Source organism: Ictidomys tridecemlineatus, chromosome 1, assembly GCF_052094955.1.
Source record: "Ictidomys tridecemlineatus isolate mIctTri1 chromosome 1, mIctTri1.hap1, whole genome shotgun sequence".
In the NCBI taxonomy this organism is placed as follows: Eukaryota; Metazoa; Chordata; class Mammalia; order Rodentia; family Sciuridae; genus Ictidomys; species Ictidomys tridecemlineatus.
This window is the reverse complement of record NC_135477.1, coordinates 168,630,481-168,656,707: the sequence shown is the minus strand read 5'-3', so window position 1 is coordinate 168,656,707 and position 26,227 is coordinate 168,630,481. Positions and strand designations below refer to the sequence as shown.

Genomic DNA, 26,227 nt, shown 5'->3' with positions numbered 1-26,227 from the left:
AACTTCTTACTGTATCTAATTTATAAAGTAAACTATCATAGGCCTGATTGTGTGGGAAAATATATCTAGAGTTCAGTACAACCAATGGTTTTAGGCATCCACTGGGGGTCACGAAACATATCCCCTAAGGATAATGGGTATGACAGAAATTTGTTCAAGGTCATGTCTCCAAATCAAGGTACAATCAATATGTCAATTTATGATTATGGTACCATGTGGTACATGTTTGTCTTAAGCAGAGCTTACCTGACAACATTAAGTTCAAGGATAAAATATCATCACACTGAATATCTTTTATATATCTAGATGAATGTTAAATATCTGGATGGTTAGTTATAAGTCTTTTTATTTTCTATATGAGATTTTATAACCTAAAAAATGCAAGCTGATAGTCTATAGCATACGTAGGGCCAGTGGACTGTTTTGTTTGTATGGTGTGGCATTTTATTTTGAAAACTATTAAAAATTCTTTAGGTGAAAGAGTACACTTTTTTATTTGGCCAATTTCCACTATTCCTTACTAATTTATATTCTGTTGAAAATTTAGTTTCTTTTCTCAATCTACACAAAGAGATTCGTTGAAAATTTAGTTTCTTTTCTCAATCTACACAAAGAGATTCTGATTAAACACACAAATGAAACCATTCAGCTTAGTGGTCATTTTAAATAAATGCCTATTATTTTTCTCCAAAAGACATTGACTATAAAAATAATTATTTTATATTTAAACATATCTCATATATGTTTCATTTAAACTTGAGTATTCTTGTAACTAATGAATCTTGCAAGTACTTGATCAAACCAAATCTCAGGTTGAAAGATTCTTAAGAAAATGATGACTCTTCACTACAAAATCTATTAGAATTTCAGCAACAAATAACATGACCCCATTTGAGCTAACAAGGATCACACTGAGTTAACAGGAGTCTTTTTTAAAAAAAATAATTTTTAATTATACATGGACACAATATCTTTATTTTGTTTATTTATTTTTATGTGGTGCTGAGGATCGAACCTAGTGCCTCACATGTGTGAGGCAAGCACTCTACCACTAAGCCACAACCCCAGCCCAACAAGAGTCTTCATTAGCTCATATTCTTCAGTTCTGGCACCTTATATTTAGTGAGTATTTAATTTTTTAAAAAGTTTTAAGTAATTAAACTTACAGAAAAGTTGAAAGACACTATAAAAGAATTACTATATACACTGCACCCAGATAAACAAGTGGCTGAAATTTCATACATTTGCCTTTCCATTCTGTCTGGATATACATATGGATAGTCATTTCTTTTTTTCCTGAACCATTTGAGAGTGGATATTTACTCCTAAGTACTTCAGTGTCTATTTTCTAAAACATAACATGCACTTATATGGCCAAAGTATAAATTACAAAAATATTGCAATTTAACATCTGCCTAATTGCAGAACCTACCAAAATTTCATTTGTCAACAGAAAAATTTTATGGTTGACCATCCAATGCTGGATGGGGGCATTTAGTTACTATGTCTCTTCATTCAACAATTTCCAAAGAGCACCAGTGATTTATTTTACAGAATATTCCTTAATTTATCTAATATTTTCTCATGACTGAACTCAAGCTGTGCATTTTCTGGGTGAGGAATATCACAGAAGTGATGTTGCACTGGATATTATTCTCAGTATATTACACAGGGAGATACATGATGTCTTTTATCTCACATTGATATAAATTTTGATTACTTAGATAAAATGAAGCCTATCAGTTTTCTTCATTTTGTAGTTAAAAGCTATTTATAAGGAGATACTTTGAGACTATGTAAATATATTGTACCTCATCAATTTAGTTCTGACATTCGTTAATTTTTGCCTGAATAAGTTGATACCTTGTTATTTAAACTTTATCATTCCTTCTATGTTCTTTAATTGGCCCTGGACTATGAAAAAGAGTCTTCTCTTATTTATTTACTTACTTACTTACCTATCAATCTAACTATATAGTATACATTCTTATTTGATTCAATAAATTATAGTCCATTACTGTCATTATTTATTCTGATACTTAAATTGTCCCAGTTTAGGCCAAAGGGAGACTTTTAAAGGTGACTTACCTGTCCTTTTGACATGTTCAATTGTGTACTTTTCTATTTTCTGGATCAAAAAAATATTCCTGTTCTTTCCCTGCCCCAACCCTGAAATCCTGAAGCCATTTCTTTAAGAAGTTCTGGTTCTTTTCAGTGGGGAGTATTATTTAAGAATCAAGACCTAGTGGTAGGTGTACATGTTGCTTCTGCGATGTCTTGGCTTCTGGACCTTTCAGGCACTGAGCTAGGGCATTTATGTACATGGTGAGTACTTTGCATATTATGATCAAATTTTGTTAAACATTCAGCAGTTTAATTAAAATTACATCCACATGGACTTTCTTCTAAATGATGGTTTAGCAAAAACTTTACACAATCTGAACAGATATTTAATATCTATTTGTTATCCTGGTATTGGAAGCATTGCATTAAACCTTATTTTATGTCCATATCTGATCTAGTGTTGAAAGTATTTTTTTTTTCTTTTCAAGTAAGATCAATATTCTTTGGATTCTCAATAGAAACTTTTATTTTTACCACAATCTTCTCAGGCACCTGAGAATCACCCTTTTGATAAAAGGAGAGGGCAGCATATGGACTACCATCCTTTCTTATTTAGGGTGGACCTTTATCATCCAGCAGTCAGAGAATGGAAAGAAGACAGTAGGCCAAGAAAAGAAACCATCAATCAATATTTTACTCTTAACCTAAGAAGAATTCCTTAGTACCATATTTTTCAAAAACAAATAAAATATCTTACTCATAGGTTTCCAGGTTATTAGGAGATTTTTCCACCAGATAACTGCTTGGTACATATCCTTCATGCCTGTTAAAAAGGAAATTAGTGTTTAGACTGATACAGAACTTTTATATCTTAATTTTATAAGTTGAAGTCTCACATAATTTGGTGTTTGTGATATTTTAAAGTTTCCAAATAAATGTTAAAAGTAACAATTACTTGTTAGTTGTTAAAAGCAATTGATTTCACTGCTAAAATATAAAATATAATAAATAACAAGAGGCTATTTTACTTTAAAAGCTTTGCTTGCTGCTGTCCTCATTGCAAAATTTCCTCTACTGGAAAAAAAGATTAATGTTCAGTCTCTATTTTCTATAATGAAGCATTTTTTTGTGTGTAATATCAGCATTTTTTCCACTTTAGTGCTATCATTTAATAGTCAGGAAACCAACATAATTAAAAATTTTAAAAATGACTTTCCAACCACAGGTTCTGAAAGATACTTCCAGTTGTATCACATGCTTTTAAATTCAAGGCCTCCCTAGTTGAGTTCCTTCAGATTCATAAACATGAGAAATAGAATAAGGTCAGGCTGGATTTGGGGGTGGGGAGTCACTTTTGAGTAGAAATATGTGCAGTTTGATAAAAACATAATAAAAATAATTATATATATAGTCATATATATATGTATGTATATATGTATACCATATATATACCATATATATATTACACTTGTAAAGAGTTCTATAGTTTTCAAAATACTTTCCTATCCATGATTTCATTTAAAACCAGAAGGTGAGAACAGAACCCCTGTCATTCTCTGGTTTCTGACTTATAAAATGAGATGCCTGAAGTAGATTATACATATAGAGTCCTTTCACACTTTGCCAATGTATAAAAAGATATCTGATATTTTCTTTCTTCTTGCCCCATAAAGTGTTTTAATTGTTATATAGAAAGCCAATTTTCAATCTAGTGATTATGTTTCATGGAGAATGTGTAATCTATATTACAGAGTTATTTTGAAGAGTGATGAAAACAGGAATATAGATGCCAAATACAGAATGATTATCTTACTTCTTAGTAAGAGATTGCTAAATAACCATGGTACACTTTCTCTGGAGAATTGACATTTGGCCTCAGGATCATCCTTAATATAGTGCTCTTGGCAGCCATTGCCAAATGATGGAAGCCATCTTGTTCTGAAATTGGTCATTTCTTCTCTTTCTCTCTCTCTCTCTTTTATTGGTTCTTTTACTTATACATGAAATTAGAATTCATTTTGACAAAATTATACAAGCATGGAATATATTGTATTCTAATTAGGCACCCATTGTTGTGGAAGTACACAATGTTGGGATTCACTTAGGTATTTTCATATAAGTACATAAAAAAATTATATCAGATTAATTCCACTGTCTTTCTTATTCCTATCCCCCACTCTTCCCTTCATTCCTCTTTGTTTAGTCTACTGAACTCCCCCCGCATTATGGTTTGGCTCCCACATATTACTGAAAACATTTGACCTTTTGTTGTTGTTGTTATTGGTTTTTTTTTTTTTTTTGGATTGTCTGATTTCACTTAGCATGATTGTCTCCAGATTCATCCATGTATTGGCAGATGTCATAAAGTCATTCTTCTTTATGGCTGATTAGTATTCCATTGTGTATATATCCACAATTTCTTTATCCATTCATTTGTTGAAGGGCACATAGGTTGCCTCCATAGCTTAGCTATTGTGAATTGTGCTGCTATAAACATTGATGTGGCTGTGTCACTGTAGTATGGTGACTTTCAATCTTTTGGATGTATGCTGAGGAGTGGGATAACTGGGTCAAATGGTGGTTCCTCTCCTATTTTTTTGAGTAATCTACATATTGTTTTCGGGAATTTTTCCTGTTTTTTGCCACATCGTATATTTACAATTATATTATCAGAATAAATAATATATTTGCTGTTGAATAGAATAAATGTATTTTAATAGCCAACTAAAAGTGTACTCAAATGATATTCATTCTTATCACTTTTATGTGGATATATAGAACTTACAAAGCTCTTTTGCTTTCCATAATCTCATTGATTTTTCTCAGCACTGTGAGAAAAAAAGCTGATATTATCATCTGCATCTTGTAGATAAAAAAATGGATTCACAGAGCAAGTGATCTGATTATAGTCACACATGACAAGAGTGGCTGATACTGAAGTCCAAGTCCTCTCTCTTCCATCTCATGTACTTTCCACTGTGCCACACTATACAGGAAGTCCTTTATAATGCCCTTGAAGTGCAGAGCTGAGCCTTCCCACAGGCCACTGAACAAAGAGTAAACGGTCATTTGAGGAAGGAAGACCTAGAAGAAAAAATTCCCTGACACATTTGATATGATAAATAATGTCCATTGATTGAACTGATGAATTTCTGAGTAAGTTCATTTGTTTGTAGTTACAGGGATTTTATCTGCTTCTCCCCAGAACTTGCAAAGAGAAGATGAAGGGAGAAAGCAATGATTCAGCTAGAAAGGGCAACTCCAGATGAGAGGCTTTGGGACCTGTTCTTAAACAACCTGCCTCTCAAACCACAGTCGTCAATGTGATCACATCTTGCCTATCTTCTTCTGCCTCCAGCTTCCCCTACAGTGGGGTTGATAAGGATCCCTAAAGGGAGGACACCTGGAGAATGTAAATTTATGTGGATGCTAAGTCATGCCTTAATCTTAAATGCATTCGTGTCCCTCTATTTTTACCCATCAGATTGGCTTTTCTTCCTTCCTTCCTCGGTATTTATTTTTATTTTTTGAAAGTTTAAAGTGTTGGGACTTCCTGTTGGAAGAGTATGAATTTGGCAAGCTTTTTCAGGATATTATCTATCAAAATTAAGATATCACATACTCTGACCCAGAACTGTTAGAAATGTGATATGTATGTATTTTTACACACACACGTAAACACACACACACACACATAAACACACACACACACACACACTGGAAAGATTGCCAAGATGCTAACATACATGAACAAAGCAAAATCTTCATTATAGCCTTGTTTGAAATAACAAAGAAAAGAAATAACCTGGAAACTAAGTGTTCATTACAAAATTATTATAATTAAAAAAAATTTCTTAGTTGTTGATGGATGGACCTTTATTTTATTCATTTATTTAAATGTATTGCTGAGAATTGAACCCAGTGCCTCACACATGTGAGCAAGCACTCTATCACTGAGCCAATTATTATAATTATCATACATTCTAATGCTGTACAATTGTGTTAAAAGAGGTAGATTAGCTTATGGTGATATGAAAAGATGTCTGAGATACATCATGAAAGTTTAAAAGAACGGTAAAGGACAGAAAGAATCATCTTAAGGCAAATGAACAAAGGATGGATTTGTATCTGTGTAACTTTCTTGTCCAACACACAAGAAAGTACTAATAGTGATTACGTTTGTAATTGATAGGGAGGGAAAATAGAGGAGAACTTATTTTTCATGCGCATTTCTTTCTATTTAGTTTATTATTTATTTATTTGCAGTGCTAGGGATCAAATTCCAGGCCTAGCACATGCTAGGTAATGGCTCTGTCACTAAACTACACCCTACTTTTTTCCTTTTAGCTCCCCAAATCTCCTTGTTTTTGTTTTTGTTGTTTTTAAATAAAATATTGGCATAGACTATCCAGATGTTGCAATGCTGGAATGTTCTTTTTCATGTTTTTAAACTAATAATAACCTCATACTTGAAACATTTAAACCCCTAATATGAACATGTAAGAATGTTAACACAAGCCAGGTGTGGTGGTGCACACCTGTGCACAGAGGCGGAGACAAGAGAATCACAAGTTCTAAGTTAGCCTCAGCAACATAGCAAAGGGCCTAGGTAATTTAGTGAGTCCCAGTCTCAAAATACAAAATAATAAGGGCTGGGGATGTGGCTCCATGGTTAAGCACCTCTGGGTTCAATCCCTCCTGGTGCCAAAAAAAAAAAAAATAAAATAAAAATATGGGGTTAGGGCTGTGGCTCAGTAGTAGAGCACTTGCCTAAATGTAGAAGGTACTGGGTTCGATCCTTAGCACCACATAAAAATAAACAAATAAAATAAAGGTACTTTGTCCATCTACAACTATATTTTTTAAAATGTTAATACAATGTTTTTATTTGCAAAATGTTGAAAATAACCCAAATGTCTAGGAATTTGCTAAATTAGGATACATTTATGTGATTATTCAAATCATATTCTGAAGAATATTCCAGGGGTTGGCTAAATACCTCAGATACATTAAAAGGAAAAAAATAAAGCCATATAAAGCAGTGTGGATCTCATGCATTTAAATTAAGCAGTCAATACATCCCAGAGCATTCTGAAGGCTAATAATAATAATTTGATACTTCAGATTAGTGAAGGGCTATGAGACATTTTCCATTTAAAAATCCTATGGTGAGCAATCATTTATTCATCCAACTTTATTTTCTGCACCCATAATGGATTGAATAGTTCAATGGCTGTGGTCACAACTAAATCTTCAGAACCTTCTTTCTGATGCTTCCTGATATAACCACACATCTGCACCATCTCTACACACCTTTTCTTTCCACTGAAAATCAGCATTTCAAAACGGTATATACCTTCAGCCTTACTTCAACACTCAAGAACAACAGTGCTTTGCAGAACAAGTTGCCAATCTCCCAAATTGCTGGAGTCAGTGGAAAAACCCAGGGGGTTTTCAGATGAGTTTAGGGCTGGGAGTGTACAGGGAGCAGGCAGAGAAAGTGGCTACCTTCCGGCCACTTCTGAGAAGAGCAAAGATTCCAGTCACCCCTTCCTCTCCCTCCTGCCTCTGCTCTCCTCTCCTCATCAGTGAGGTGGGCACACTGAGGGAGGAAGGACAAGTCATTCTGGTATGTTCTTCGTTTCCATTGTACCTCAAATGCTGGGACAGGAGCCATGAAGATGCCTTACCCATTCTTGTCTTGAACTCTCCACCAGTGGATCTCAGAACTGTCCAGTAGGTAGTACTCTTCATTGCGCTGCAGGGCCAGTTCCTGGGGATCGTTGGTTTGGTAGTCATACAGGGCAATAACCAGGGTTTCTTCAGGTTCCTGCAGGGATCGCTGGGGAAGAGGTGCCAAGACCAAGCAGAGTCATAAGAAGGAGGTAAAGGTCATAGCAAAGACAGCAAATCCCTGCATTGCAACTTGCTTCTGGATCTATGCCAGCTCAGCCCACCAGCTCCCGCCAACCCCTAAGGTATCTGCGAAGATGATCTGTTTTTCTCTAGTTAGCTTTCTTTATATGTTAGAATTATGATGCTGAATAGAACTCAAAGGATATCAGTGCCCAATTTTTTCATTCTACCAAATAAATCCTGACTACAGTGAATGCCAAGCAGTCACATGCTTTCCACAAGTCTGCTGATTTCTCTGCCTGCACCCTGCCATAGTCTTCAGCCTCTCCACCAGAGCATCATGCTCCTGTGAAGGAAATGCAGATGACACTAAGCCATTTGGTCCATGCTTTGCAGATTTGATTTATGGGTTCACCCCTAATCCATTGAATCATTTGGAGATGGGATTCCTCTGAGAGAGATCATTTAATTCATTCTTTCATTCAGGATGGGGATACAGGCCCAGATGGGGAAATGAACACAGCCAGTTTAGGTAGAAGTAGTCTTAAAATGCTGTTAACACATAGGCTCTTTCTTTCACTTGAGACTGTCTGGCCTATGTCTCTGACCTGCAGTACCATTCTTAGGATGAAATATTAAAATGAAGAAAAGACTAATGCAAACAATCACCAGAGTTCAGGATGGGCATAGGTTTGGGTATGAGGAAACACTGGAATGATGTAGTTACTGGCTAGAATGTGACTTAGTGTCACGAAGTCACAAGTTCTCTGAGTACATTAAAGTATTTGGTAGTATAAAAACATTGAAGTTAAAAAAGAAAAAAAAAAGGCTTGTCTTACTGATGTAGGCATGTCATCCTAGTGCAGCCCAGATGCAGATCTGAAATCCAGGTATTTGTGGAGTTTGTGAGGTGGTGGTGTACTGGATACTACAGATAAGAGTTGATGGACATGAGGTTTTTACTGAGGAACTAATGGGCAAGAAATTGTGCTCAAGGGCTTCTGAGGAAATATAGGAGGGATATGGTATGGCATTTGTCTCCTGATAAGTCCATCTCACTGGTTAATTCTTATGAAGAGAAAGGTCAGAGCAGATTTCTCAAATAATGGAGGTATCCTTCTAAAAGGGTAGCACAGGACATCTGGGGGGAGTATAGGAATGTTACAAAATTTGAGGTATATGCTATACTATAAAATGCTCTTCAGTGCCCTACAGCCTGTACAACTTTTGAATGTCTTGTTAAATATTCTTCTGGTGAGAAACTGCTTATAATTATGATATGTAAGAAGGCCCTAGGCCTAGATCCTACTCATCTAAGACAGAGTACTGAATTTCCCAGGAATGCTACTACCCAGTGCATGGAGGAGTGCTTACACTTTGCTTAACTGAGAATTTTACCAAGAATTTTTAACTATTTTGAAAAAATTACATCACAAGTATTAACATTATATTTGGATCATCAGTAAAACATTCCTGCATCAATTGGGTTCCAGATGTCAATTTCAGTGGGATTCTACAATAACAAGCAATTGGTTATTCCTCCTTCTTCAAATACAGCCATGCCACAATATTGATATAAAGCAACGTGCTATATATATATATTTTTTTGTTTTTAGTACTACACTTACATCATTTATTGATTCTTTTAAAAGGATGTTTATAGATAGGTTGTGTTATTTATGACTGTCTTTTCAGGATAACAAAGGGATCTTTATAACATATTTGTCATAAAAAGGGAACAATGGGTTTGATAGGGTTAGGAACCACTAGATTAGAGTAAAAAGATCAAAGGAAGACATTTGTAGAAAATGATGGACTTTGTGCTCAAAAAGGCTGCTTGGAAGCTGAGGGGGTACAGTGAGTCTTGAAGTAGATGAGGGTCCCACGTCCTGGCTTCTCTGCTTTAAGCCTCAAAACACCCCCGATCCCCAAGAGCTCTCCTGGACCCAGGTGGGGAGAGCTCCCCTAGGCTGAGGGGCCCTCCAAGACAGCCTGGGTGGCAGTGGCAGGGGTAGAGTGCCTTGGTAGGGAGTGAGGGAGAAAGGATATAGGCAGACACAGTGCTGAGTGGCCTCTTAGGATGAGGTGAGCTCCTGAAAATAAGGGGGCCAAGAGGAATTGGAATTTGGACTTCAGCAGACACCATGATCTTGTTTGCTCCCTAGAGAGGTCTGGGACTGTCTGACCATGGAGATTCTCCATTTTGACCCCAAACAGCTATCCTCCCTCTCTGAAGGATCTCTCCACAGTCTTTTCTCTTACAGCATGAGTCCTAAAACAGCTTAAAAACATTGTTCTCCTCAGATAAGAGAGAAAGTAGGTAAAAAGAGAAAATGACTTCAAGCAGCTCAGAGTAAGAGAAATGTTGAAACCGCTTTAGAGGTGTGATTGAAATTAGAGCAATGGTTCAGAAACCCTGTGGTCACAATGTTCAAAACAGTATGGATGCTGCTCCTTCAGGTCTGAAAAGCCAAATGGCAGAGTTCGAGGGGCAATGGACTTCCCTTTCATGGACACTGAGAATAAGGCAAGGGCAGACTGACTTAGGTCGAGTGGAATGGGTTTGGGTGGGATTGCCAGGGGAACCATCTGCAAGCGAGAGCAGAGGGGTTCCAAACCACATCTGCAAGGAGAACGTTAAAGCAGTCTTCAGAGGGCCAGTGGAACTAAAGTAAGGAGCTCATTTTTTGCTACAGTAGCATAGCTCTTCCCTGTTGTGAGGGAGTAGGCTGATGACAGATCTAAAAACCAGCCTGAAGTTTTCAGGATTTAGATCTTCCTTCATGGGGAAGCTGCCAGTTTTTGAAATGTCACCACGTTGGCTGTTGGGGGTGGGGGGAAGCAGAGCTCAGTCTTCAAGAAGAAGCATGAAGAGTCAGAATTGGTAGATTCTGGAATAGAGGAAAAGTGCTTAAATGTAGGTACTCGGAATTATATGACCAGAAAATGAAGGCCAATTCTCTCCTGTTTTTTGTTTTTGTTTTTTCCTGTCTTCTTAACAATCTTCCTCAGAGTTGATGCTGTACCATGGAGTCATATAAATCAGTACATTACAGATTCTCAAACGTGAATGTACCTTAGAATCACCTGGAGGCTTATTCAAAGGCACACTATAGGTCCCTACCCTAGATGTGTAGATGCAGCAGGTTTGGGGTGTTGCCTGAGAAGCTGCCTTCCTGTCAGGCTCCCGAGCAATGCTGATACTGCTGGTCTATGGACCAACCACTGAGAACCACCACTCAAGCTAAAGACCAGCACACCAGAAACTGCATCCTGCTAAGTGTACTTCGGAAAGCCTCCAAGACATCTCTTGGGACTTGATTACCCAAGCTCTAAAATGAGAATAAAACTATAACCCTCTGAGGTGGGTAGAAGAGATACTTAGTTTTAACACAAATAATGAAAAATAAGGATATGCTTCATGACAGAGTGTTATCAAATTTATATCTCTAGAGTGCTAGTATGTCAAAGCACAGAGTAAATACACAGTTTAATATCTGTGATTATAAAGTGAAAATGGGGAGGTGGGGCTTCAGCAGCCGAGTGGCCCTTGAAGTGGACAGACCCACGAAAGAGCACAAAAAACACGCCGAGTCGTGCTGAAACGCCAGGTCTGCGGTATCTATCCAGGGTTTGAGAAGCATGGGCAGGTGCCCTTGGGCCTGCAGCTCTGTCGGCCCACCTGTGCCTGGAGCTGGCTACTCACTCACCCTGTTATCTTCAGGAGTAGGAGGAAGAGGCTTCTTTGAAGCTGAAACAAGAAAAACAGAAAAAGAAGGTGAGCATGAAACTCACTGGGCCCAACCGGAGGTTGGGGGCCTTTCAGAGAAAAAGGGTGGAAGGAAAACAACAGAGGGAAAGGGGCCAGAAGGAGATGACGAGACACACAGAAACTAGAGTTGGCCTTGGAAGAGCCTGTTTATCTCTTTCACCGCTGGTTTCCAATTACCTTTTCTAGAAAACACTAGAGACTTCTAGAAATTAATATTCTGAACTTTCTGTATTCCCAGGAAAAACTTGATTGGGGAGGGGGTGAGTCTTGAGCCGTTTTCTGCAGGTACAGAGACTTCCACAAATGTATGTGCCACCTGCTAAGGCCAGGAGTGGGAACTGGTGACTCAGGGGACAGTGACTCACTGGTTTCCTGGTGTGTTGTGGGCCTGAGGAGGGGGTGGATGAGGTGGGAGGTCATTGTGCTCCTCTTTGAGTGGGATGAAATCTGTTTTTAATTGGCATTGAAAGGCCTCTGAACTTGTTGCTTTCCCTAAACTACAGCCCATCTCTCTCCACCTCACTGTCTGCCTCTCTCTACTTCTCTTTATGTCTCCATATCTCCCTCTCTTTCCTCTCTTTCCTCCTTCCTCCCTTCTCTTCTCTCTCTCCTTTTCATTCTCTTCATCCTTTCTTCTCTCCATCTCCATCTCTCACTTTTCTGCTCTCTGGCACTGCAAAGGTCAGGGCTGGCATGAATGGGTCACAGTTGTGTGTCTGTGTGGAGAAGCACATGTGAGGTAGGGAGGGATGGCACAGGCTTCAGCCCAGTGCTTTCATCATTAGAGATTAGAAGGGAAGGGTTTATATAGGCAGGCAGTGAGGCCTCATCTCAACATGAAGTGGACTTGCCCTTGGACAGCCCACGTCAAGGGATGTGGGAGAGGAGATGAGCACATTGAGGCTGCAGCCCAGCCCTGTGCCAACTCCTTAAGCAAGGGAAGGCTGGGGTACGAACTTGGGCTTACAATTAACAGACAAGGATAACACACACACTAAGAAAAATGGCTCCTACTGCACTCAACTTGAGCCAGAGACTGGTGGTCTAACCTCAGCTCTATATTTATAAGCTGTATAGCCTTGAGCCCCTTCCAGCACCAGACATTCTGTGACTGGCCTTTTCTTTTTCTGTGGCCTTGTTCTTTCCTTCCTTCCTCTCCCTGTGTGTGACCATGGTATGAAATGTGATTAGGGCTGGCTCTTATTACAGAAACCAGTGATGCTGTGGGTTGGTGTGACAGGATCTATTTCTACTCAGCCATTTATGCTGCTTTGCAGATACTCACATTGTCCTATTTCAGCCTCAGATTCTTTCCTCCACAAATAAGAAAGACTATTAGACACGGTTAGCATTTATTGAGAACTCTCTAAATGCCAGGAGCTATGCTAAGAGGTTTTCACAACCCCAAAAACCTCCCAGCAACCACACAAAGTATAGAACCCTGTCTACATATGGTGGGTGAGGTTATTTAACTGAGGGTTGAGGAGATGCTCAGAGGCAGAGATGGCAGTGGGATTGCAGCAGGACAAACCATTAGCAGGTGGCTGCACAGCACACCCATGGAAATGACTGAGAGTTGCTAGGTCTAGGTTAATGTCGGTAGGAGCTTTACATGACCAGTACTAGTTATGGTGAGTCAGTCTGATGCACCTAGCACCTCAGTCAGGTGTCTAGGATTCAGCAGAGGGAATATCTGTGCATACTGCAAAGGAATAGTTACAAAATGCACATTGAAATAGTTACAAAATAGAAACAACCATTCAAGGAATTTCAGAGTTGGAAGGGGCCATGAGTATTATTTCGTCTTTGGCCCCTAAGACCTCTCCTACCATTTTAGAGACAAGGGCATTGATGGTCAAGTGACTTTCCTGAGGGACCACAGCACGGTACCAGCAGGAATTTGGAGACCAGATTTCTAGTTCGGGGAAGGGCTTCCACTCACTGAGGCAAGGCTGCCCCATGCTGCTTTTGCAGTAGCTTCTGCCCGCACTAAAGGTTCTGTTTTTTTTTTTTTTTTTTTTTTCTCATCACATGCTGCCCTCCCAAGTAGAACCAACAGGGCCAATGTGCAGGATCACTGACTTCTGAAGCTCAGTAATTATTCTCTGGGGCCAATGGACTGGTGACCTTGAAAGACTTTCTTTCCCGAGGGGGAAGGTGAGAGGTGGTGGTTTCTTGAGTGGTGCTGAGACAGGCTGTGACTCAGGAAGCCACGGAAAACCCAGCCACATGTTACATCCGCCTGCTGTCAGTCTCAAGTATTAAGTTAGTGAAAGAGAGAGAGAAACGAAGGGAGGGAGAGAGAGAAAGAGAGGAAGGAGGGAAAAGGGAGCCATGGTAGGAGAGTTTAGAGAAGAGGAAAGTGGAAGCACCAGCTTGCTTGGGCCATCCCCCTTATTCAACAATGGATTTGCAGAGCCCTTCCCAGAATGAATACTCAAGGCCATCCATTTCTTTATCATCACACATCTACCCTACAAGGCTGTGGGGAGCAAGAGCAGAACATGCCATGCAAGTCTATTAGAGTGAAGCTGCACTTTATTAGAGGTTAAGGTACTAAAGTTATAATATAAGATATATTCAAGTTGCTGTCCAGTTCCCAGGACTTGAGCCTTTGATGTCAAAGATCAAGAAACCACTTCTGTTTTCACTTTGCTTTTAGACCATAGCCTCTTTTCCTCTGAGACTGTGTAAGTAAAGAGCAAGTTTGATGGGTAGTAAAATAAAGGTATTTTCCTCCCCTCTCCCCCAAGGGTATAGAGTTGAATTTGTGTAATTAGACACATATGCAATGTGATGCCACTTTAATAAATAATTAAGAAATACAAATAAAACATAAATAAGTATAAAAATATTGAATAAGTATTATGTACTTCTTAATGCTGTCAATATAACTTAAGATTTAAGTAGACTACACCATCAAATTTCCTACCACTAGGTTATATTTCAAACTTTACTGTGCACATAAATCTAGAGATTTTTGTTGAAATGCACATTCTGATCCAGAAGATCTGGGATGGGATCAAAGAATTTGCATTTCTAACTAGCTCCCAGGTGGTGTTGATGCTGTTGGTGTGAAAACCATGCTTCGAGTAGCTAGGAGGTATATAGACACCAACCTTGAGATGAATGAACATGAGCAGAGTAGAGGTAAAGAAAGATGATTCCCCTCTGAAAATTCTGAAAAAGTAGAAATTCACATCTAATCCTTGACAGCCCAGTCCTTTCAAACACACACACACACACACACACACACACACACACACACACACACACACAAATGGAATTCCCAGTCTTACCATTCTTAGTTGGATCATACTGGGCACAGCCTACTGCAAGCTTCTCCAGCTGAGAACAGCACCTCCACCTCCCATCCATCCAGAAATTAGGATGATACTTGGACACCAAACTATTATTATTCCTCGTTTCTGAAAGGGATTGACACCACAGAAGAGTTATTTCCAGGGCATTCTTTCAAGGATCATCAGTGTCATAACCTTCCTGTTGTGTGATCTGAGCAAATATTATCCACAACAGTCAGATGGCAAATAAATTCACTGCGCTATCTACTGGGGGAACACGTGTTAGATTTGGCTTCAGCAGATCTGTGTTCTTCTTTAGTTCTGCCTCCAACCTGCTGTGTGTTCCCAGGTTGGGCAAACTCTCATCTGAGCCTCGGTTTCCTCCACTGTGCAATGAGGTTATTAAACTGAATCAGTGAACTTCACAAAGAGGATTTAGGGGCAATGGGAAGTCTGAGAGGGTAGGATTCCCACCTGTTCGTCTTCTCACTTCAACCACAACAGTTTTGCTTTTAACCCTTCTAGATGTGAATTTGAAATAAAATTCTGGTAGGAAAAAAAAAGGGACTCTGCTATTGGAAAGAAAAGAAAAGAAAAGAAAAGTATAAGACCCATAGAACTAGCCAGTTGATCACAAATGCTCCTTCCAGCTTCAACATCCTATGTATAAAACCCTTGCACAGAGGGAGGGTGCCAGTGGTTATGCTTGGACCCTTTTGATTACTTTTTAGTGTTTGTTCTATCTGTCCCATGATGTTTTTAATAAGGGCACTTTCCGGCTTACCCTGAACTTGCCTGTTCATATCCCATTTGAGACTCAAAACAACAACCTTGGAAGTAGATAGCACTTGTAAGTTTATTCTCAATTTTCAGATAGAGGAATCATGGCTCCAGAGATATAAAGAAGCTTTCTTCTCCTTAGTCTTTGCAGCTACTTAGAGACAGATTAATATTTGAACCCTGATCTCCTGACAAATTGGGTGCTTCAGGCTAAAAGACCATAATAGTCACACAGATCCAGTGCTCTTTTTTTTGGGCGGGGGGGAGGTGAGTCTTGTTCTAAGTGCCTTACAGGCCCTAACTCATTTAATTGTCCCAACAACCTGGTGACTGTTATTAGTCAAAATTTATAGCTGAGGAAATAGAGACACACAAAGGTCAAGGAACTTGGGCAAGGTCACACACTAATAATTGGCTAAGCTGGAATATTTACCTTAGTGACCTGGCTCTATATGCCATAGAATTAAGACACTGTGCTGCTCAATTATGTCATCAGAAAGGTAAGGCTTAAGAAATGCACTTTTTGATGGCCTGAATGGCTTAAAAGTTAGCTAGTGTTTATTGGGTGCTGACTATAACCAGGATAGTTTCAAGAGGTTTTCTCACATCAGGTTTTAGAGGCACATTCTGTTATTTGCTCCTCCTCTTCTTGTTTAATAGATGGGAAACCAAAACTCAGAGCAGCTAATAACTTGCCCAAGATAGAAGAGTAAATGGAAGAGCCACACGTTTAACTTAAACAAGTCATCCAACCCCAGGCCATACTCTTACCTCTCACTTGTAGTAGGGGTTACAAACTTTTTCTTAAAAAACCAGAGAGTAAATATTTTAGTTTTTTTGTTGAACAAGAGGAAAAACTTGTGCGTGTGGGGGGTGGGGTGGGTCTTATTTAAGACTTTAAAATAGGCTGTTTAAAAATGTAAAAATCTTGGTCCTCGGATAAATACTTAGGACCTTATTAACACCAAAAGGGAGTAATGTTTGGGGTCAGTTGCTCTCAAACCACATTCTACTCTATTGTAGAACCCTAGCCTACCGTAAGATGAAAGGTCTCAGTGACTCAATGGCACAGGAGTCTGATTACCTTCTTTAAGGGCCAGCACCCAGCGCTGCCGGCTCTCACGGTCTGGAGCAAACACATACAGTAGGTAGTTGTCATGCACAACCTGGGGACACACACAAAATCCAATGTGAGCAGGGTGCCCAAAGATGGGTGACTGACAGCAGACACATCTGGCTTACTGGCTGAAGGAGGGGTCTCCAGTGTTCGTCATTGTTCATATAAGTAAATCTGGGTAATCAGGGAACTGGTCTCTAAGATGTTTTTATCCAGATGTTTAGGGGCTGTGCAATCAGAGGGTAAACATCCACATCTTAGGCTGCTTGTCTGAGATTCCATGCCACACAATCTACTGCTAAATTAAAATAGGAGAAATTTCTCCTCTTGACTAGATAGCATGTTTATTTCTCCGTGATTAAAAAAAAAATCCTTCCAGTATATGTAAGAATAAGTTATTAGATGACAAATGTGTAACCAGAACTTTTAAAAATTCTTATTTTAAATAGGTAAAGGCTCACAAGAACTTCCAAAAATAGTACAGAATTCCTGTATGCTTTTCACCTACCTTTCCCCACTGATAACATCTTACATAACTGTAGCATACTTTCAAAGCAGGAAATTGGCATTAGTACAATACTATTAGCTAAACGAGAGATCATTGAATTTCATCAATTTTTTTCATGTACTCATTTGTCACTGGGATTTTTAACACCTGGGAAATTCATCTCAATCCTTTTACTTTTGCTCTTGAAAATTCCAACTCATATGGGCCAATTTTCTAGTAGAAAAAAAAAGATTATTTTCTATGACACATTTAGTATGGAATATTCACCTCTCATGTTGGCAAGCAAGTATGGGATGTGCAAGGAGATATCCACATGTTTAGAGCCATAAATGCCAAGAGTGATAAGTCAGATGTACTATAGGTACCTTCCTCCAGCTCTGTTCAATAGAACTTTCTGCAGTGAAAAATAGTCTACAATCATCTATGTCCAACACAGTATGTACTAGCCACATGTGGCTATTGAACATGTGCAATATGGCCAATGTGACTAGGGAGCTGAATTTTTAATATCATTTTATTAATTTAACCATCCACATAAGGCTAGTTGCTACTGTGTTGAACAGCTCAACCATATTCAGATAGTTCATTAATTGCAAAATTGGAATCTTTTTCCCTTAAAAACCTTGAGCAATTTATAATCAAGAATCACAATCTGTTGCTCCACATCATGAGTAAATGGCACGGGAACATTAGGTGGGGCTCTTGAGAACAGATTACCCTTCCTCCAGGTGCAGAGTAACTAGAACTTTCCTTGAGATATGGAAGACACAAGAGAAAAGAGAATGAAGAAGAACAACCTTTTTTTGTGTGTGTGCTTAGCCATTGCTGAATGAATGTTACAGCAGCTTTCTCACGGCTTGATCTAAGTTCTAGGGCTGAAGAGTTATTTTCTCTTCACTTTCTCTCAGAATGACTGAGGATTTTAACCATGGTGAGGGAACAAAAAACTATGTGCCCTAGGCCTGGTAGACTTACCTGAAACGGGTACTTATAGTGGCATGGGATGCTAATGTCACTTTTCACAATCTCAACACATTTGATTCGGGAGAGTTCAATGGAGCCCTTCAATGTCCGCTTTTTCTGTGAGAGAGAAAAAAAAAGCAGATACCATTTAAGTAGGAGATAAGACAATATTTTTAACTGGAATGCTTCTGGAAAGCCACTGCTAGATGAGTTCCATTACCTTTGTAAATTAACCCAATGTTCTCAACCACAAAACCTAAAGCTGCCTCCTGGCCTTCAGTCTGATTAAATACAGTCTGAGAAAAGCACCAAGCAGACTTGTCGGAGAATGTGCCTTCTGAATGGTCTTCTTGACAGAATCACTATATAGTCTTATATACCTTCCCTGTCCTGGTGACAAATGGAAGTATTTGCAGAACTCATAGCTGGGAAGTGTAGTTCATTTTCCTATGGGAAATGAACTAAAGAGTTGCCAATATTCTCTGCTGTGTGCTCATCCAATGACATTTTTCACACAGTAATTGAGCTCAGGCCTGACCTGGGTAGTAATGGATGCTATGAGTGAAATCTTTCTTTCCTGAGTCTGGCTTCTCCATGTCCCTTAGTTATTCACATTACCACAATGGAAACCCAGTGGGGTATGCCTTTCTGTTCTCTGTAACTATCCCTCCTGTCGCACTTTTCCCCCTTTCCATTAAATCTTACAGGCCAATGTCTCATTCCCTTGGAAGCTTGCTAGATGTATTTCCCTGATAATTATGGTGTTTGTGATTTTTATTGATGTTACACGTTGCCCATTTGTAAGGGTCTTTATGCTTGGAAAATGGATCCCAGGGGATGGGATTCCTTACACAATGGGACAGATTCTATTGGTAGGCTGTCAAGATTCAAGGAAGGCTAGTTAGGGAAAGGCTTTTGGATAGCAGAGGCTTTTCTCAGGTGCCTACAATTAGGCTGTCATTGAGCACAGAGTTTAATTCAGCTATGTCATTGCAAAACATATCAATGTAGATTGTCCTTTCTAAAGAGGTAGCAAATGGTGGTAAAATCAGTACTACATTGGAAAGGAGAGGTTTAAAATTGGGCTTTGCCTCTTATCAGCTCTGTGACAATTCATCTAACCTTCTAGAATCTTGGTTTCTATATCTTATGAGAATAACACCATCTACCTTTTAAGGAGTTGACTAGGGAATAAAAATATGATTATATACACAAATTGCCTGGTTTATAACAGGTGCCCTCAAAAAAAAAGGTACCTTCCCAAATACAGAGGCTAAGGAAATCCTAACGACTACAAGACAGTCATTATACTCAGATGTACTTGGTTATCACTGAGATCCATGACATCATCAAATTCTCCAGAAGTGACTGCAGTCTTAACTTCCTGCCTTTTGATCCTCAGGCTGGAAGCACGTCTTTGCTTTAGTAGTTGAGGCACAGAACTGAGGTGAAAAAACTCAAGAGCTGAGAAATAGACCTCATCAAATACAGGGAAGCTTTGTGGTGTGTCTTTTAAAATTTTCTTATAAAAACTATTTTAGGCATTTTGAAAACCAAAATCTATCCATGTTTAGACAAAAAACAAAACAACAACAACAAAAACAACCCAACATGGAGATATGTGAAGAAAATATTTATAATGCCTTATTGTCTAGCCTTCTCTAACCCTGAGGTACACCAGGGAAGCCATTTGGAATGTCGTTTTCTTTCTCCTGTACATTTATATATGTATGTGTGTGTGTGTGAGAGTGTGTGTGTGTGTGTACACACACACACTCTCTCACACACACACACATGAGTATCCACTCACATATTGGTTTAGAAGTTGCTTTTGTAATCTAACATTACAAGGTCTGTCTTACAAACCTCTGCAAACATGTACCCTTTGAACTCAAACTGACTTCTCATTTAGAGTCTTCCACAGCTAGAAATACATACCCTTGTTCTGCCCATAATCATAGTTCTTAGGAATGGCTGATCTGTTTTGCAAAAACAGAAGAGCACAGAGGAGCTAGCTGCCTTTTCAACACCCATCTGCAACTCTTCTGAGCAAGGAGCCTGAGATTTGAGGTTGCCCTGTTTCTATCGTTATGGGTTTATTTCCTTAGTATATCTCGTAAAATGAAACAAAAGGCTCATGGCAGCATTGTGAGAACTCCGTTGGCTGACATTTTTGTGTTTGAAAAAGACTTAAGTTCAGAGCTTTTTGAAGGGCCGAGACCAGGACATCTGTGCCATCTCCCAGTGGCTAGCAAAGAGGCTGGCCCATGGCAGAGCTAACTAGGAAGAGAAGACCAACCAGGCCAGAACACAGTTTAAATCATCTTAATCAGATTTAGGGCATTTAACTATTCAGAAAATACTTATCAAGTGTCAGCTATGAGCAAGACGTTGTTTTGAGTTCAGGAGATGGGGCCCATAAATGTGGCAGACTCTCTCATGGGGCTCATATTATACATAGTCCATGGCTTAAGATGGTTTGATTTAGGATTTTGTTTTTCTTTGACTTTACAATGGTGTGAAAACATTCAGTAGAAATTGTACTTTAAATATGAATTTTAACCTTTTACTGGGCTAACAACATGTGGCACCATACTCTGTCTCTCCGTGCTGGGCAGTGGCAACAAGCCACAGCTATGGCCAGCCACATGGTCACTAGGGGAAACAATCAGTGCGGTATTCTATAGTGCATTGTGTTGCTAAGGCAGGATGTTCAGTAGGTTAGGTGATTAAATGCAGTTTTGACATAAAATATTTTGAACTTATGATGGGCTTATCAGGATGTAATCCTATTGTAAGCTGGAAAGGCTGAGAGACAAACCAAGTGCTATAAAGAGAATGGACAGGTAGATTTTGTAGATCTCACTGACAGGTCATTAGAGCAGGACCCTGGAGACAAGGCATTCCTGGGAGTCATCTATGAGCAGGTCTAGGGGAGTGAACAGTCTCGGTAGAGTGAGCAGCCAAGCAAAATCCCTGGGTAGAAAAGTGCTAGGTAAGTATCTCTTCGCAATGGAGCATAAAGTAGAGGCAAATACTAAATGGAGTTAAGAGTAGGGATAGGGCTGGGGATGTGGCTCAAGCGGTAGCACACTCGCCTGGCATGTGTGCAACCCGGGTTCGATCCTCAGCACCACATACCAACAAAGATGTTGTGTCCGCCAAGAACTAAAAAATAAATATTAAAAATTCTCTCTCTCTCTCTCTCTCCTCTCTCACTCTCTCTTAAAAAAAAAAAGAGTAGGGATAAAACTTCTATGTGCAATTCTAAAGCAGCACTGTCCAACAGAAAAGGAATGCAAGCTAACCATGGAATTTGCAGTTTTCCAGGAGGCACACTCAAAACAGCAAGAGTAACAAGTAAAATTATTTTGACAATTATGTTATTTAGCCTGCTATGTCTAAGATATTATCATTTCAAACTGTGATCAACATAAAAATTAGTGAGATATATTCCTTCTTAGTACTATGTTTTTAAGTCTCTGTATTTATAGCACATCTCAGTTTGGGCTTGCACGTGTAAAGTGCTCAATAGCCACACAATGTCGAAGGGAGGTTTTTTCATCTCAACTCAGATGATCCCTTTTGATTTCTTAATATTCACTGGTTCCAAACATGGATTTTAAGAGACATAGTCCATCAGGTGACACCAGTTTTGGGTTTGCTCTTCTGTTGGAATGGATTTCATAGTTCACCATCAACATTCCTCTCATTCTCAAATGAGCGCCAGACTTTCCTCCTTCCAATGCATCCTGTCTGGCCAATGTCTTCAGAGGCCCTGAGGCCAGTTCTACTTGGATCTTAGAAGATCCAATCTGTGGTAAATAGCAGGACCAGTTTTTCACTCCTGTTAGTCCCTGGGGAGCAGCCAGTGAATAGGCTACTCACAGTTCAGTCTCTGAGAAACCGTGATTGTCTATAATCATCCCCAACAACTCTATTATTTCTGAAAAATGCCAGGATAAAACCTTCCAAGGAAACCACACAAAAGCTGCCAGAGAGAGACCAAATCAAATCTGCCCTCATTCTTACTTGTTATTCTGTCTGCACCATTTGGGGTAAAAGCCACAGGGTTTAGCTTAGCCTTGTTTCTATTCTTGGCCCAGCTCAAAGCTACACTGTCCTCACATTCGAATGCATTGCCTGTACATCTGCATGTGTCAAAACAATCCAAGATGCTGATGTGTACAAATCTGCATAAAAGGCGAGCTTGTGCAAGTAGCTTTTATATACTATTTCTTTATATGGTATTATTTTGTATAAAATAGAACTTGGATTGTGAATTTCAAACAGAGAATCAGGAAAAACAATAACAGACAATAATGAGGGCTTTTTGAGCATTTATACTTCAGGCACTGAACAATCATTTAATCATGATCCAACAAAGTATTATTCTTTTCTTTTTTTGTGTGTGGTACTGGGGATTGAATTGTTAATCGGAGGTGCTATATCACATATCACTGAGCTATATTACCCAGTCCTTATACTTTAAATTTGAGACAGGATCTCATATGTTACCCAGGCTGGCATCAAACTTGTGATCTCCTGCCTCAGCCTCCCAACTACCTGGAATTGCAGGTATGTACCACCTTGCCGAGCCATTCCTCCATTTTATAGGTAAGAAAACTGAGATTGGGAGAGGTCAGCTCTCTTAGTGAAAGGGCAGCATACAAGCTCAATTTTATGACTCCAGAGCCAGGCCACATAACTACTGTGCTTCACGGTTTTGTTCTTGCTCCGATTTTCATAGAAAATATTCACTACCCAAATCCAATGTTAAGCAATCAACTGCATGACCTATTTATCCAAGCCATGGCCTGGTAGAGTTTTATCTCTGCTTCTGCAGGGTTTCAAAGGTGGAACACATTCCCCAGTTCTCCCCATAACAACTGTTCTTAACTCCCTAACAGTGCTCCTTCTCCGCTTGGCTAGCAGGCAGATGCATGAGGACAAATTACATGTCAGATTCCCCCCCTCCAAAGAGGGCATTTCTACTTTTCTGAAAAACAGCAGAACTTTAGCTTTCTGCTTTAGTGAGGCAGAACGAATCCTGGAGCTTTCAGGTCCAGCAGACTCAGGTTTGAAGCCTAACCATGTTTCTTACCAGTTGTACAATCCGAAGCAACTCATTTGTTTTCAAAGTGGCATAATTATAGTCTCTGAATCAATGGGTTAATTTAGAGGATTTTTAAAACTAGATAAATCTATGAGCAAATTAAAGTCATTAAAATGATAATCGGGTCACTCAAAGGATACTTTCTTTCCTTATCTTTTTCTTTTTTTTTTTTATTGGTTGTTCAAAACATTACAAAGCTTTTGACATATCATGTTTCATACATTAGATTCAAGTTGGTTATGAACTACCATTTTTACCCCAAATACAGATTGCAGAATCACATCTGTTACATATCCACATTTTTACATAATGCCCTATTAGTAACTGTTGTATTCTGCTCCCTTTCCTATCCTCTACTATCCCCCCTCCCCTCCCCTCCCATCTTGTCTCTCTACCCCATCTACTGTATTTCATTTCTCTCCTTGTTTATTTACCCATTCCCCTCGCAACCTCTTATGTGTGATTTTGTATAACAATGAGCGTCTCCCTCCATTACCATGCAATTTCCCTTTTCTCTCCCTTTCCCTCCCACCTAGTGTATCTGTTTAATGTTGATCTTTCCTTCCTGCTCTTCCTCCCTGCTCTGTGTTCTTTCTTTCTATGAGCACATTTTCTTTGGGAATTTTCTTTTGGACAAGTATGTAAACAAGAACCACCACTGGGGAGAACAATTCTTTACTGTTGATGATTTTGACAACCAAAAGTCATTTGTCTATTTTGCAAATTATTTGTAAAATCAGGGCAAAATCATGAAAGGTACTGGCTTCCTGAACATCTCAATTTACCACATTTGCTCTCTTTAGCTTTTTGTATCCCCTCCCATTCACCTATAAAAAGTTTTTCCTGAATGTTCTTTTATTTAAAGTATAACTTACCTACTGGCCTAAAGTTTGTCTTGTCTCACAGGACTTTATATTAGAAATGATATCAGAGATTTAAGCTGACAGGGAGTTTTAGTAATGGAATTTTAAGCATCAGTTGAGAATATTTTTCACAGTGAGTCATCTAAAGGAGTAGGGCTTTTAAGACTCCTGAGATCACAAAGTAAAATTAACTGCATGCAGCAATACCAGAGTCTCTCTAAGATCAGGAGGTGTTTCTAATGATTATTTTAACAAGGCAATTCAAATGTGTTGTTCAATGCCTCTTCTGAATATAGAACAGCCATTGTGCCATTGAAATTCCAGAAATCTTCCTTGAGGTGACCCACAAATTCCTTCCCATTCCCCTAATTTAGTGTTCTGGGTTTATGAAAAAGGGTGTTCTCAAATGGAAGGCCTAGAGAAATAGAGATTCAGGTTTTGGAAAAGCCAGGATTTAAATCTTTCCATTGACAGGCAGCACTGGGTAACTGCTCTGATCTTAGTTCACTTCCTTCTCATCTTTAGTGGGAATGATCACAGCTGCCACTCAGGGTTTACTAGGACTTGAGCATCCAATAAAGATGTGATCATTACTGTCTCTGTGGGAAAAGTACTATCTTGTGAAACAGTGTGATTTGTAGTTCCCTGTTGTTGATTCCTCTCCTTCCCAGCCTACCTTCCATGTGACTTAACCCAAATAATCTTGGAAGCCTGGAAAGGCGTGGGCTAAGGCAGCTGACATCCAGTTCTCTGGGCCAATGTAAAACCATGGAACTGTGACCCATCCATACCTGCCTTCTTTTCTTTCTTTGTTTCCATAAGACCTTTAACTCAGCTCATCCAATCATCTATTTTTTTTCACTTCAGTGTGTTCACATTGTGGTTTACCATGAGGCTGGTTGTGGGGAAAACAATTTAGTTTCTTTAATGTCTGCTGTCTTCAATAGTAACACCCTGACTGCGCAAAGACAAAAGGCGAGAATTTTAAAAATTGAAAAAAAAATAATGATAAAAAAGGAAAGAAAGCAAAGAAGAAGAACTGTATTCTTATGTAGCTTTCAGAAGACAATTTAATCCTCTATTAATATTATAAATGTATTTTCTTGAAAGAAACTATGAACACAAGAGTTGTGGAAATGGTCTTGGAATTTGGGATTAGGTGATAGAGAGAAGGAATTTTTCTTTTCCCCTCATATATTTCTGAACTCTGGGTATTTTACCATAATCACATACTTCATTTATTGAACTAAAAAGTAGTTAACTAAAAGAAATAAATATATTCCCTTGTAAGACTAATCCTATGAAAACATTTGTCCAAAATGTATAAGTACATATGAAAAAGGATATTCACAGTAGTGTTATTTACTACACTAAGAAAATCTAGAGAAACATAAAATCCCATTAGTTATGGTTTACCCATCCTGTGATGACTCTGTAGCCATTAACAAAGAATAAAGTTCATTTATACAGAAGGACAAAAATACATATTAAATGTATGAGAGCAGATTTAAAGAATTGCAGAAGTATTTTATTTTTTGAAAAATAAATAAAATATGTATTAATTTATGAAATAGCCAAAAAAAATAATTTAAGAGAAAAATTATTGCAAGCTGCTAATGTTGTTGTTCCTTGTGAATGTCAGGGTGGCAGAATTTCACAGAGAAAATAATATATTTCTATAATATCTGAAATTTTAAAAAATAAGCACAAAGAAAGAGGAAAGCAGAAAAAGGGAAATACATTTTTAAAATAGTAGACATTTTTAAAACACCACACTGTAATATTACGTTGACAGGTGGTTATGGCTATGGGGCACACATTCAACTCGGGGTGGGTGAAATGGTGCAATTCTTTGCGCCTGTAACCTCATAACCCCATTAGCAGAA

The 26,227-nt window shown here is 38.8% G+C and overlaps 1 protein-coding gene across 1 annotated transcript in view; it reads right to left on the bottom strand.

The window, feature by feature from the left end:
* The window catches only part of Itk (IL2 inducible T cell kinase), a 63,346-nt gene that overhangs the window by 25,093 nt on the left and 12,026 nt on the right, over positions 1–26,227 (bottom strand). Inside the window, exons 2-7 of the mRNA XM_005325447.4 lie at positions 18,375–18,479; positions 16,859–16,940; positions 14,992–15,120; positions 11,631–11,671; positions 7,755–7,906; positions 2,822–2,887 (exon numbers count right to left, since the gene is read on the bottom strand). Of these exons, the coding sequence (XP_005325504.2) occupies positions 2,822–2,887; positions 7,755–7,906; positions 11,631–11,671; positions 14,992–15,120; positions 16,859–16,940; positions 18,375–18,479 (575 nt within the window). The remainder of the gene's footprint in view (positions 1–2,821; positions 2,888–7,754; positions 7,907–11,630; positions 11,672–14,991; positions 15,121–16,858; positions 16,941–18,374; positions 18,480–26,227) is intronic.